This window comes from Rhipicephalus sanguineus, chromosome 10 (genome assembly GCF_013339695.2).
Source record: "Rhipicephalus sanguineus isolate Rsan-2018 chromosome 10, BIME_Rsan_1.4, whole genome shotgun sequence".
Taxonomy (NCBI): Eukaryota; Metazoa; Arthropoda; class Arachnida; order Ixodida; family Ixodidae; genus Rhipicephalus; species Rhipicephalus sanguineus.
In genome coordinates, this window is record NC_051185.1 from 23,227,283 (window position 1) to 23,241,860 (window position 14,578).

A 14,578-nucleotide genomic window follows, 5' to 3' on the forward strand; every position below is an offset into this window, starting at 1 on the left:
TATATTATTACGGTCACTACTTATATGGCCTCCGACACTTGTTGTGCGTTCAAAAAAAAATGATAGTACCAAAAAGTACAAAAGCAATACTTGCAGCGCTTAGTACACTAATTATCTACGTTCATTCAATGTCGCTTTAAAATAAATTTTCTGGCTACTAGAAAGCGCAACACAAAATTTTGCTTCGGGCCTCTGAGCTCGCATTTAAGGGGATTTCGTACGTCTATTACTCTTCCCTACTTATCTGTCATCTCTCCAGTGCATCAAATATGGCAGACGCATTTACTGCTTGTTGAATATGTTGCGGACTGCTGTGATCGTTTTATTGAAGCAAGTGCCTCAAAAGCGCCCTGACAGTGCCATAAAGCGGCACGGATGTAACTCGTGCGAGTAATGAAGAGTCCCGCAAGCGTTGACAAGCGCATCGTTCATGGCGTCAGGTAAGTTTGCGTTGTTTCCGCGTATCGCCCTATTCGTCCGTACGTCCGTATCGTGTTCGGGCTCCCGATCGCCTTGTGTTTATACAATGTTCCGCGCCAGCGAGACGGTCGTGTTTACCGGTCAACGCTGGCCATGTCTCTCGATATCGTGCTACTGGTCGTTGTAAATCCGCCGCGGTGGCCCCTCGATCAGCGTGAGGGTGAATTCACGGGATCTGCGAGCTGACTCAACCGTACAGCTCACGCGACATAGAAGTAGGTGCGAGATACCAGCGTGCGGATGCGTTTGCCGATGGGTGTCATCGCACGAGCGAGCTGTGTACGAGGGGCGTTTTTCGAATCGTTGCTTTCGAATTCGTTCATGCGAAGCGGAAAGGAGGGTCCGTACGTTCGCGTGTTTTGCGCCACGCACGATTGGCGCTGTCGGGAGATCATTTGGAAGGGAGAACAATGCCGTTAGCGACGTTATGTAGTCGTGAAGACAACCCCTGTCCGCTGTTTTGGCAGCGAAAATTGCCGCTTTCCAACGTGCACTTGCAGTGCTGCCTTTAACGTAACCTGCTTTAACGACAGGTGGCCGACTGAGCCGGAAAACAAAACACGCGTAACAAAAAAATGAGTAGTACAGAAACATGAGGTGTTCGCTTGCAGAGCTCCTGGATCGTCGGACGGGTTGGGACTTCTTTTTTAATTTGCTTTTGGAACTCCCGCAGTTTAGGAACACCGGCGACTGTTCCGTACCTGTGGTGATCAGTGTCGGCAGTGACACACGTTCAGTGTATGTTCAAGAAAACAACAACAAAAGGAATTCCAAAAAGGATCGAAAAAAGTTTCAATAGCGTATACGTGCCTGCTAGAGAAACCCGAATATGTGCACATGGTCTGTGCCAGCGCTTGCAGATAGCTTGTCGAAAAGTACACACAGCGGCCAGTCTTATCTGAGCGCTGAGCTCACTCTTTTTAGTTGTCTTTTTTTTAGAAGTTTTCGTTCCACACTCTGATAAGGCATGCATATAGCCTATCTCTCTTTGGGAACCTAGCTGTTGTCATGGCCAGAAATTCTTTTTATCGGAGGGGGGGGTGGGAGGTGGCTGTAACCATTTTTTATGGACTACTTCATGACTGGCTGCGCAAATCATGACGTGCGCAGCCAGTCATGAATCAACTCGCCCAGTTGTCAGTACTGTTACTGCAAGTGTATGGACTACGTTCGTACGCGCGTTGTATGTGTGCGTGTATATATACATATGCAAAATTGAAATTTTCGGGTGGGGGGGGGGGGGGGTCGGACCTTCCCTCCCGGCTACACTGTTTCTTATGTAGATAAAAGGGATCGAATCACTGCTGGTAATTTAATTATGAAATTTTACTCGAATACCGAAAAAGTGCCTGCTTAGGTTCTTGAAGTGTACCAAAAAATCTATTCTGAATTATTTTGCACCCGCTTATAATTTGCGGCCAGTATCGAACCCGCAACATTAATCAACTGTCAATCAAGAGTTACCCAGCTTCCTCTTCTGGTTTGTATAATTTCTCACGTTTGTTACGGAGCGCCTAAGCTAGAACACAAACGTCGCGTTGCAAGCAGATCGTCTTCCCACGCGGGGGTTGGGTTGAAACTGCCTTGTAGTCATCTTCCGGTGCCTCTCCTTTTTAATGCGGATGAGATTGAAATTACAGCGCTGCTGCTCCATCCGATGATTGGACTCTGCATCGCGTCCAATCATCGCCTAGCTCCCTTTCACCTCGCCCTTTGACATCCTGTTTATCTTTCGATCGCTCCCGTTTAATGTGTGACCACGCGCGTTCGCTGAAAGCGATAGCTCACTTTCCTAGCCGCCGGCTAAATTTGTAATCAGCAGTCACGTAAATCCCGAAACGTCGCAAGGGGGGGGGGGGGGGGCACATCTTGCAGTGGCGGTCATTTTGTTTTTATGGATGTAGGTTTTATTTTTAATCGTATGAAGATTAAAATCGCACTCCGAAATAAAATAAAGAAACGAGCATTATTTTGATATAACATATGATCATAGTCGAGTAGTCGGGTTTATAATTCATTGTCAGTGACGTCCGCCTAATCGTCGACATAATAACGGCAGATGATCGGGAATTGTTTTTTTACTTTGCATTTTGAAGCGCAGCATAACACATTTTCGGCGTGTCAACCCGTAGCATTTCAGAAAGTTCGTGTTCTACAGTGACTTTCCCCTGGTCACGCCAATGAGAGGATGCGTTTGCTTATCGGTAGGGCGCGCCGAACGGCTGCAATCCAACGTTTCCGCCGATCCAACATGATTTACGCAAGTGGTAATCGGAGAAGTGGAAAATCACCAGTTACGTGAATTTCCCTTCTGGTTTTTCACGCTGCCCCGTCACGGTGGTCTAGTGGTTATGGCGCTCGACTGCTGACCCGCAGGTCGCGGGATCGAATCCCGGCCGCGGCGGCTGCATTCTCGATGGAGGCGAAAATGTTTGAGGCCCGTGTACTTAGATTTAGGTGCACGTTAAAGAACCCCAGGTGGTCGAAATTTCCGGAGCCCTCCACTACGGCGTCTCTCATAATCATATCGTGGTTTTGGGACGTTAAACCCCAGATATTATTATTATTGGTTTTTCACGCTGACCTTCTTCCTTTGATTTTCTCTTTGCGCGATGTTGCTATTTCGTTCGTTAGCAAGAGAGGCCCGTAACTCTTTTGCACCAATCGAATTTCTTTTCCGTGTTGATTTAATTCAATCTTTCGTGACAGCCAGATCAAGGACGTTTTGTTCTGAGCGGACGTCACGTGCTCGTAAATGCTGGCAGTTGTCCAGTCTTTTGTTTACCTAAGTCATATACCTCTCCTTGTTTCTCAGAAGCATTGTTTAGCGCTGAGTATGTGAGTCAACTTGAACGTACTGTACGTATGTACTGCATATACGCTTCCATTCATTGTCGTTCGAGAGTTGTCACTAAAAGTTGGCACCTCCCATCCCCTCCTACCTCTGTCGTAACATCCGTTTCATTAGTCTTACAAAAACTCACAGAATCTCTTATGTATTCGACTACGACGACTCGAAGGCAAAAGCTGTCTTTTATTTTCTCACATGATTTATTGATCCTCCCCCCCCCCCCTCCAAAAGCTTTCTGCACCTAAAGTGGTTTTGCACTGCCTCCGGGATCCGCCCACCTTAGACAAAGCGATGATGTGTGATGACGTCATCATGTGACGTCACGATATGTGAAGCCATGGTGACGTCGACACGTGATGGTAATTTTTTTTTTTTCATCACTCGTGTTTGACGAGGTGTCTAAGGCTCTCGCCTTAACAAGCTGCACACGTGCGAGTTCACATTGCTTCGTTACAATGCACTTGCTAATTCAAAAGCTAGAGGTCAAAAACCTTCAATCATTCCAGCGTAAAAACGTACACGTTCACAATTTGGCGTTGATGTACTTGCAGGCGGGCTTTGCTTTACTCATTACGCGTTCCTCGCACCCCCCTCCCCTTCTCTTTCTCTCTCCCTCCAACCCCTGTTCCTAGAATCGAGTCCGAAGTACGCATAGACAGCGCACCAGCACGCCGAAATGACCCCGAGCTGACGAAGCTTTCGTTCAAGTGCGCAGTTGTTGCTCCGTATGTCGTTGGCCTGCGCTGCTGGTCGGGTGGCACACACAGCTGTCGCGCGCGTCGCCTTTTGTTGGCGGAAAGTGTGGGTTTTCCTCTCTCACTCTCACTCATCGCGGACTCATACCAACACGCACCCGCACTATGGAGCCATTGCGCAAGCGTCGTTTAGCCGTCGCTGTAACTGCCGCCGATATTTTATTGTGTCGTCTGCCGGGAGAGGAGGAAAGTGGAAGAGGGCGACAGACCGCTAGAGGGCGTGGGCCGACAAATCAAACGGTAAACTGCGCGAAGCGGCGGCGTCTATTTTTAAGGTGGACCCCCTCTCTCCTGCACGATAAAAAAAAAAAAGTGCGGATATCGCACCCAGACGGTTATGACCCTTTCCACTTGCCATCGCACGCCGTAGCCGTTTTGTAGACGTGTTGTAGCGGTATTGTAACGCGGAGCTACGGAAGCGGTTGTTTGTTGTGATGAAGTTGTCGGTGAAAGTTAGACGGTGTTATAGCCATCGCAAAAGGGGTTGTAGTGTGCGCAGCTGCTTTGCCTATGGTCTCTTGCATAGTACTGTTGTGTATATCATGCACTTTTATTTTCACTGCGCGTGAAAATGAGAACATCCACTCTTGAACGTAGGACAGTTGTGCGGGCATCAAATACCTATTTCAACGTAGCACATGAATGTACACAATATCAATCTGGAATCGGAGATGCCCCAAGATAAACTGTACTCATTGGGCGTCCTCTATGCACGCTTCTTTATTTCTTTGCATTCTTTTTTCCTCGGCAAACCTACCTTTAAGCATAACACAAGGATATGCTTAAAAGCACACAGGAACATTTGTTTCGTGTAGGAAGTCTACTAAGGAATAGTAGTACGCACCGTCAGGGGCGTAGGCAGAAATTTTATTCGGGGGGGGCACCTCCTTGATCTGTAGTGGGGACGAGCAGGCAGATGTGGTCGAGTGTCATTTTCTGCTTTGTATGCTATGGCGAAAAAAAAATTTCGGGGGGGGGGGCACGGGCCCAGGTGTGCCCTAACGTGTCTACGCCCCTGCGCACCGTACACGTTTTTAAGGGACGTAGCCAGAAATTTTTTTCAAGGGGTTGGGGGGGGGGGTTCAACCAGACTTTACCAATGTTCGTGCATGTGTTTGTATGATATGTGCATGTATATACTATATATACATGCAAAATTGAAAAATTTCAGGGCTCCCCCCTCCAGTTACACTGAAACTGCACTTTTGGGTGCTGTCCTTGGTCATTTCAACCCTGTAAACGGTTACCTGACCTACTGGTTAGTAAACCGCAGAAACAAAAACCCCACACAGTCCTAGCTGCATAAAACAGTGCCAGGGGCAAACGGCAAAGACACTCTTTCCATCTGCGCAAGATCAATCACTCCTTTCCCACGTTATGTAGACATTCCCACATATTCTCACAGCTCCGAGCGAGCGTGCATGCCATCGCTCCCAGCCCTACCTCTGCGCACACCACCCCCCTCCCCGCTGACACGTGACACCACATTTTCGGTCGGGGGGGGAGGGGGAAGGAGGTTATTTTGGGCCACCTGGGCTCGGAGGAGACACATGCTCGACAGGGGGTTCTCACCCCTTGTTGCTCCTCCGAGGCCGCACCCGCCGGCAGGCCGACACCGATGGAGGAGTGTTCGGACGGCGTGGTTTTTCTGGCGGGTGCAGCCTTGCTGACCGTCTCGCTGTGCTGCCTGACGTACGTGATCTCGCTCTACGTCCAGGTGGCCAGGGACTGGGTCAGATCCTTCCTAGGTGATGTCTATTTTCACTGTCTTTTCTTCGCTCTCTCAGACTCTCCGTCAACTGTGCTGACAGCCATTGCTTGTCACTTTGCTGGCTCATGGTGACCGCCCTTTTCCTCAACGTGGTCAGCACTGTAAATGTTTAAGAGCTCTTCTACTCAAAGTCTTTCTACATGTATACTTTTGCTCTGAAGGCATCTTTTTGATGCTTCTCCATTGGGCACTTTGTTGACTACATCTTGTTGTGCTAGTTACTTTGCTTGCTCCTGCTGTCTGCTTTTCACCTTGACATGGTTAACCTTGTAGCCCTGTAAAAGAGCTTGTGAGGTCTCCTTTGAGGTAATGCTTTTCTGCGTGTAATACTATTGCAGTGAAGTGGTTCCTTTGCTGTTTTTCCAATGAGTATCTTCTTCACTGCTTCTTGTTGTGCTAGCAGGCTGTTGTGCAGTTCCTTAGCCTTTCTAACTTATCTTTTCTCTGAAGTTTAATGTATTTAGCCATGGGGGGCCATTGATGCCTCAGGTGTAGCTTTGTTTTTGCGGCACGCTTGGCTGACGTTCAAAAAGCACGCGCTCGTAACTCCATCCTTAAAGAATTCCTCATTCCATCCAACTTTTCTCGTATCCTTGTCTGTTTGAAAAAAAGTGAAAGCAGTTTGCTTTCTTGGATACTTTCCCAACTTGGAAGTATTAAAACATTTTAAGAAAGCACTCGGAAAGAAGATGGATCTGTTGTATCTTAGGCATGCGTAGCACTTGCAGCGATCAGTCATAATGCACGAAGCCTTAGTGTGGAGCCATTTCGACTAGGAATTTCACTCTGTTAGGGCTTGCTTTCTTATGAAGCTTGAAAATAATGCATGGTTGCTTGACCAATGAGCTGCTTGGACGGTCTTTCTTACTTTTCTAGCTTGAAAATTGAATTGTTTATGAACCTGTTATGATTTTTCAAGGAAACCATTGGGTCACTGTCTTGTTTTCTTACAAAGGCACGGGCTTGTTAGATTTGGTGCATGTGTAGCTTACAACAGCAGCTAGCTTCTTCCATCTTGACTGAGACATCTAAGTTATTTATGATCTGGTGGGCAGGTTCACCATCGGCTCAGTTTTTGTCTATTTCACCGCTTACTTCAGACAAGGAAAAACTTCTTTAATATGCATGATAGATTGAATGAAATGGAGGTGGCAGGGCAGAGCACAAACTAGCAACTTACCTGTCTTCATTTGCTTAAAAGTTTTGTGCACTAAAAAAAAAGGATTTTCATTGTCTGAGATAATGTTCCACCAATAAGCCAACCTTTTGTAATTCAGTTTGCACCTCATTGACATTTCAAAGGCTTTTCTTCAATTGCATCTGCAGTATGGTTCACTTTTAAAAGGAGCACAGTATGTAGCTACTGGTTAAAGCTGAAAAAATATCACGATGGCATGCCAAGTATATTTTAATGCATAGATATTAGCGTAATGTATATGTCCAGCCATGGATGAAATTGCAATGGGTTCATTACTGGATAGGTGTTCCTTTTGAGGTTGGGCCATACTGTGTGTAGGTAGTTACATATACAAGCTTTATTGCATACCACAGGCTAATGATGACCGAGTCCTTGTATGTGCAAGACGTTTTGGCAGTGATTGTCTTTGGATTCGAGAAGCAGGGGGGCTTGGGATGGAACAATAATTTTTGCTGGTCAAAAACTTGTAGCATCAGTAAGCATCACTATGCTTTAATAGCCATGAGCTCATTAACTGAATCCCGCCAATAAACATCTCAATAAAACTGGAATGTTTGCGCTGGATATGGAGAGTTGAAACCATTTGGTGCTGAATGCACATCTGCTTAGTTCGACCTACTGCTGTGACTCAGGTGATTTTTTTTTTGCATAGTGGAACAAATATAATAGTCTGTTTTGGCAGGACAAAGAACATGAACTACATGGAATGGATTGTGTATGTGTGATCATATTGTACTGTGAAAGGATGGCAAGTCTAACAATGCTCAGGAGAAAGAAGCAACAAAAATATGAAATAGAAAACGCTGCTCACACCAGTAATTTTGTACAGGCATACTGTGCATCCTTTGAATCATGTAATCAGTTTCCCATTTCGTTTTTGTTTTTTCACATGCAGTGGTTTTTTCTTTCTGTGAGATTGAGTATTGCCACATTTGCAGTCATTTGCAAGTCTCCACCTTGTGTGTTCTTTGTACTGTGTCCCATACACGTAGTGCTGTTAATATGTTACTCTTAGTGAAAGAACCCTTATAGGTTGTCACCAGTTTTTATGTACTTTCCACCGTAATATGCGACAAAGCCCATTGGCATTTCACCTAGTTCTGTCTTGTTAGTTATTAAGGGTGGCTTTATGGGGGGAAAAACATACACACATATGTTTTGACAATTGTAATATCATAACCATCTGCTTGACAGATGTAAATAAACATGGGATTACTTGTCAGTTCGTAAGTTTTTCGCTTGTGATAATTTAGTTGAAATCAATTGGTACGACGGGTTATGCACCTCTATAAATATCTACGATTTTGTCATGTGTATTAACGTATTTGGTGCCTTGCCACCCATGGAATTTTTCATCAGTGTGCAGGCATCCTTTCTACTGGTGCACACATAGGATCAATCACTTAATCAGTCAATCACAGCAAGGATACGCTGCTATGTTTAACTGAAAGAGCACTTCCTCTATGAGACTACACTGTTTCTTTGGGCTTCGTTTGTTTTATTCCTTTTGTTGTACCATTGACACATTTGGATGTGCTCTAAAAAATTTTTCAGATTGCATTTGCATTAATGTATGAGTAATATATGGGAGGGTGCTGTTGGCTGTGTTTTATTATCATTAATATTATTATTATTTCTACTTTTGTATACCTCTGCAGTGTTACCCTGGGTAGTTCTTTTCTTTTAAAGTGACACTAAAGTGAAGCAGTAAATTAGATTAGTAAAGTATAGCCTGAAAACTGTAGTGTCGTTAATTTCACCACCATAGCTTTATTAATAGATGAAAAAATCAGTATCAAAAGTCTCGCTTTGAACTCTCCCGCTAAAATCTCCGATGGTGAAGTCATAGATTTCAAAGTGTGTTTTTGTATTTTGGCCTCATTGGCTTAACGAAATTTTGTGAACCTTGGTATGTTGAGTCTCTGGCTCCTTCATAAGACAATGAACTCCATTTTTACTGATTAAGAACTATATAGGCCCTGTAGATGCCATCAAAATCTACGTGTCACCGTGGCGACTGGTGCAGGAACTTCAAGGTGGCGTCGCCAGCCGCATATTGTTTTTGCGTGTTTTCTCGCTTACCAAGCGTCATCTCGCAGCAAGCGTGGTGTCCTTGGTATCGTGAAAGAGTAATTTACTAATACGAAAAAAATCTTAATCCACTTTAGTGTCCCTTTAACTTGCATTGATTTGGCATCAGTTCTTTCAGTATGGCCACTGCTCACAAATATTTGTAACAGTGCTACATAGAAAACATCTCTGTTGTTGTTTAGCGCAGTCTACCTATTCCTCTGTGTAATGATACTTCAGTTTGGCGTCACGTAATGGGCCATGTAATGGGCCACGTAATGCGCAGTACCATTGACCGGTGGTCAGTTAGAGCGAAGGAATGGACACCAAGGAATGGGAAACGCAGCTGAGGACAGCAGAAGGTTAGGTGGGATGATGAAATTATGAAAATCGGAGGCACAAAAATGGAAAAATGGAATCGGCTCGCACGGGATGGAGTGAATCGGAGATCTTTGGGAAAGATCTTTGTCCTGCAGTGCAAATTAAAAAGTTCAACAGTCTATCGGGAAAATGGGGGCACTATGATGGGGGCAAGCGAAGCTTGGCATGTGCATGCCTGACATACTACTTCTTTTTCTGTCTTTCTTTATTTATTTCTTTCTTTCTTTATATCGCATTGCACAATGCTCCCTCCTAACTGTTCATCCATGCTGGGAATGGGACCTTCACCCACATCCTTAGCAGCGCAACACTTCTGTTGCCACAGGCAACAGTGATGGTCGTGCGTGAAACAATGACACATGGCACCGTGAAATGACGGATAAGAGATCACATTGCCATATCAGAAACGACCAATCGTCAACAAGCCCACGATTGTGAGAGCTTAAATTACTGAAAAATGGCGCATACAAATATGCATGTGATTGGTGCCCCTCTGAAGGGCACATTTCTGTACGTTTGCCGGCACTGGGTTTTTCGTGTGCGCCGCCGCCACTGAAATCTGTGAGTTATAAACGCTTCACTTAATAGGCTGGTGATGATGACAGTGGTGATTGGGACTAGTGGGCGATAAAGTGACTTTCTAACTACTATCCCAGCAAGACTGCAAGCCTATATGTGATGATCTAGTTCCTAAGCGACAAACGACAGAATTTTCCGTTGTGTCAGCAAGCAGGACCAGAAAATTCAATCTCTTTATTTTTCTGTCAACGGGTTACAGATTGATACGCAGTTAACTGTCAGTCTGGTAAAGTCACGAGACACAAAAAATTAGGGTTTTAACAAATATGGAATTTTTGTTATGTAGACAACCACGCTTAAAGGAGTCATGGGAGTGGATTATTCGTGACTGAAGTGAAATGACTTAACATTGACTTAAAATGACTTAACCTGCCACAGCAGCCCAGTGCCCATGCCATCATGCTGCTGAGCTCTATGTTGTGGGTTCAATCCTAGCTGTAGTGGCTGCATTTCGGCACACACAAAGCATGAGAATGCTTGTGTACTTGCATTTACCTATGTATACATTAAGTAACCCCAGCTGGTTAAAATTAATCAAGAGTACCTTGCTATGGCGTGCCTCATAATCACTAATCACATCATGATTTTGGCACGAGAAGTCCCAGAATTTGATCTCTTTCATAAATTTTGCAGTACGTCACTTGTGCAGTGTTATCCAGGCTGATCTGACATTTACACATTGTCGTGTTTTGCAGGTGTCGAGTTGTGAAGACATGTTGCTTCAGTTTCATTTTATTGGTTACATATGCATCAGTCACAAAATACTTCTATACAGATGAGGGTCCCTGAGTGTAAATGCTAAAAACTATTGAAAATGGGACTCTCAGTTAGAAATTCGGCCAAATTGAGTTCTATAAGTGGCAGAAGATTAGCAGGTGGTCAACAGGCAAGAACAGTTGAAATATGAAATGAAATTATAGGAATACAATAAAATACAATGCAAGATGCAAAATACATTATACGATGCAAAATCAAATGCAATACAGTAAAAAAACATACATAATAAAAATGAAAACAAAAACAGAGAAGGAAAGAAAAAAAAAAGAAAAAAGAAAATGCAAATCAAAAGAAACGAAAAATTACATAAGAAATGACAGACATACATCGACTAAGGCGCACTATCAGAAATGAACAGAAACGATTTCAATGAAGCCTTGAAATGTGAAAATGTTGGCACAGTTTTAAGTAGTACAGGTAAGCTATTCCAAAAGTGAATGGGAGTAAATTTAGATGTTTTTTTTACTGTGGTTAGTGCGAATGGGTGGTAACTAGTAATTATAATTAGAAGCAGACCTGGAGGGGTTGATAATATGGTGGGGTTCTAAAGGTGTTATAAAGCCAACGGCTCTGTATAGAGTCTAATCAATGGCATTGTCTGTTACATTGCTTACATGATACTGTGATAGCTCAAGTGTTATCCAACATAATCATATCTAATCATAAAGCTCAGAGGTTCCTGCTTGCGACATTTCTGGGTGAGTCATCGAAGACAGCTTGACAGTCGGTATAGAGCTCGTGCACGTTGACAGTTGGCTGTCGATGCTTGCGACATAGCGATCTTGACAAGACTTGTTCAGCAATGCGTGGCGTTGAACGTAAGGGAACGGGTGACGTCGTGAGATGGTGGCGAAGCGTGACGTGCCGTTCTGTGCGCTTCATCTCTTTGACAGGCAAGCCCAAGCCTCCCGTGCCTCCAAAGCCCACGACGCTGCTCTCAGAGGCAGGCAACCGCCGGCCAGTCATCACCGTGTCGCCGCTGACCGAGACGACCGGCCAAAGTCATGCCAACGGCATCACGAAGGAAGGTGACAGTCTGGAAGACCCCTGCAAGAAGGAAATGGCTCACGAGTGAGTTTGGTTTCGATTTTGCCGACATAGCCAATGTGCCCGCGTTTTCGAAATGAATTGCCTTGTTTACCTGATTTGTGTCGCCTTCTTTGCGTCACCCACCTGGCAAGCACTGTCATTTCTTTGCCTCTTTTCGCCCATTTTCGTGGTGGTCAGTAAAGTTAAATATTAATATAACGAATGTGTAGATTACGAATTATCATTTATAACGAATTAAATGAAGTATAATCTTGCCATTACAGTGTTATGAATACACTATTATAACAAAGTTTCGGATATAACGAAGCCAAATTCCATTCGGATATAACGAAGCCGTATGCCATTTTGTTATATTCCAAAAAAGGAAGTTCAGGGGAATATGGTAGCTTGAGGTGATGAAAATTTGAAAAATTCACTGGAGTTTGCGAAATTTGGCTCCAGCGACACTCCATGTTCACGAATTTTTATCACTTCGTTATAATGAGCTTTGGCTGTGATCGAACTTTCACTGCCAAGTCAAAGTTGCGTGCTTTTACTCATCCGAGTCGCGTAGCACGTTTGCTGTCGGACGCCAACTATTATAAATTTTTGAGACGCACGTCCTGTCATGAGAGAACTTTTGTACCACCTGAGAGGTCGTAAGCTTTTGCTTACATCGACAGTAATCGTGAATGGTTTTCGCACGACTCTTCCTTTTAATGTGAAAGCATTACGTGGGAAGTAAACTGGTGTTTCAGAAACAGTGATTTAGCAGCATGTAAAAAAAAGACATTTTACGAGCTAAAATTGGAAATAAAGAAAAGCTGCTAGGGATGTGAAGTAGGACATCATGCATAAGTATACTCAGAATGAATTATATGCTGGTACATTAATTTTTAAAAAGTTTATAGTTTGTGTGAGGCTTATTGCATTTACTGGCATGATACAAGCACTGACTAATATTTGGCTAACTGTTGGATAATATTTGCTATGTGTGCGTTAACAATTTCTGCCTTGAAGAAATGACCACTTGTCGAAACGTTTGTTCCAGCTAGACTTCGTGTTCAAGGACTTTTCACCTCTCCAAGCTTTCATCTTCACTTGAACTTGTGCCTTATTTTAATTGCGCATTCCACACACATAAGAAAAGTTAACCTTTCTCACTGTGGCTTTGGTTCCACATTTATTTGTTTGCAATTCTACATTCTGTGCACACCAACTGAGGCAGGCTGCTTGAATTGCAAATATCTTCATAGTCTGCACCCACCAGGATGGCCGATATAAAGCTGGATTCAGTAGCGAAGCGATGTCATAGCAGAAGACAAATTGCATCACCTGGACCAACACGTCGAAGCAAGCCCCTTCTGCACTCAACTGCAGTCTGCCGCAATGCGCGGTTTGTGTGTTTGCGTTCCACTCGGTCAGTGGGTCTGTCGTGCTCGACAAGAGAGGGAGCCACTTGTTTGCTCAAAAGTGTGGCGCCGTTATATTTGCGGCGCCAGCGCTCCTGGCATCTCGCCACCTCCAGGTTTGCTCGGGGCATCGATGGGCGCGGGCCGGGTTTTCGAGCCTCCGGCGGTTCTATTTTGGAGCGTGTGGGCCACCTCCTAGCATTCGGAAATACGGAGAAGTTGAAAGTCGTTTCGCTGGCGTTTGTTCTAGCCACGAGAGGCCCACTGCATACGTCCCCCGCATGAATCCTGGTGAGTCTTGCCCACTGTCCAGAGGCGTAAACACAGCTCCTGTGTGTTTATCTTTCTCGTAGACCTGTTTTCCATTGCGAGCTCTAGTCTTGCTAAGTTTTGCAGGCACAGCATTTTGTGTTTGGGCGCGGAAGCCTTGCAATGTGCCCTTCGCATGTGGCCCTGAAGTGTTCTTGTGGTTCCTTCACAGCCTCAGTTCAGTTTGCAGCTCCTTCACTGTGATGTTAGTGGAGCTTATAGTGCATTACAGCTGTGTTTAAAAGAGTTGATGACTGTAGTAAAGAAAGAGTGTGTTAAAAATTGTTATTGCATTAAAGCTTCGCTTGAGCTAATGAAAGAGCTGATCTTAATTGAATTCCGGCACTTTTGGTGGGGACAAACATCGTTGTAGTAAACAGATGGTCTTCATGAAGCAGCTGGAGGTGTATGTTAATGGTCTTTGAAGCATGTACCATCATACCAATTCACGTCAACAGTGGGCTGAAATTCAACCAATGAGTAACTGTTTAAAAGTATGTCAAGATGTATGACACCAATCTTGCACACATTTACCTCTCCCACGAAGTCCCTTCACTAACTGTTGTTTGTAGTTTTCGAACTTTGCTCGGGTGTAAACATTGGGTGATAAACTTCGTTCAATTTTCAGGCAGAGCTACTTGGTAAAGCTACTCGTTGAACAAAGGTTCTAAAGTGCCCTTGCCTGTAGCAAATCACCTAGTGTATTGCTAAACATTTTGTCTTGTTTCAGCTCATTCCTTACACTTTCGAATTTTCCTAAATTAAGAGATGTAGAGACCTCGGAAGATTTCTCTGCCTTATGAGAGAAGCGTAAGTTAGCACAAGCATACTGAGCCTACAGGGAACTCAACAAAAGTTCCCAAACTGTTCCACTCTTCAGATGATTCACTGCCCCACAGTTCACACTCAACAGTAATGGGTTTTCACTGTGTGTTCGTCATTGCCTACTGTGTGCCACGCTTAGAA

The 14,578-nt window shown here is 44.4% G+C and overlaps 1 protein-coding gene across 4 annotated transcripts in view; it reads left to right on the forward strand.

Annotated features, from left to right (window-relative positions):
• Nucleotides 1–249: 249 nt before the first annotated feature.
• The window catches only part of LOC119407250 (FYVE, RhoGEF and PH domain-containing protein 5), a 50,977-nt gene continuing 36,648 nt past the window's right edge, over nt 250–14,578 (forward strand). The window contains exons 1-2 of one of the 4 annotated variants that reach the window (XM_037674128.2): nt 250–440; nt 11,756–11,933. In XM_037674128.2, coding sequence (XP_037530056.1) covers nt 431–440; nt 11,756–11,933 — 188 coding nt within the window. In that variant the 5' untranslated portion in view covers nt 250–430. Of the gene's footprint in view, nt 441–5,650; nt 5,835–11,755; nt 11,934–13,417; nt 13,595–14,578 lie in introns of those variants that run through there. The other 3 variants (XM_049419925.1, XM_037674126.2, XM_037674129.2) reach the window with 3 other exon arrangements.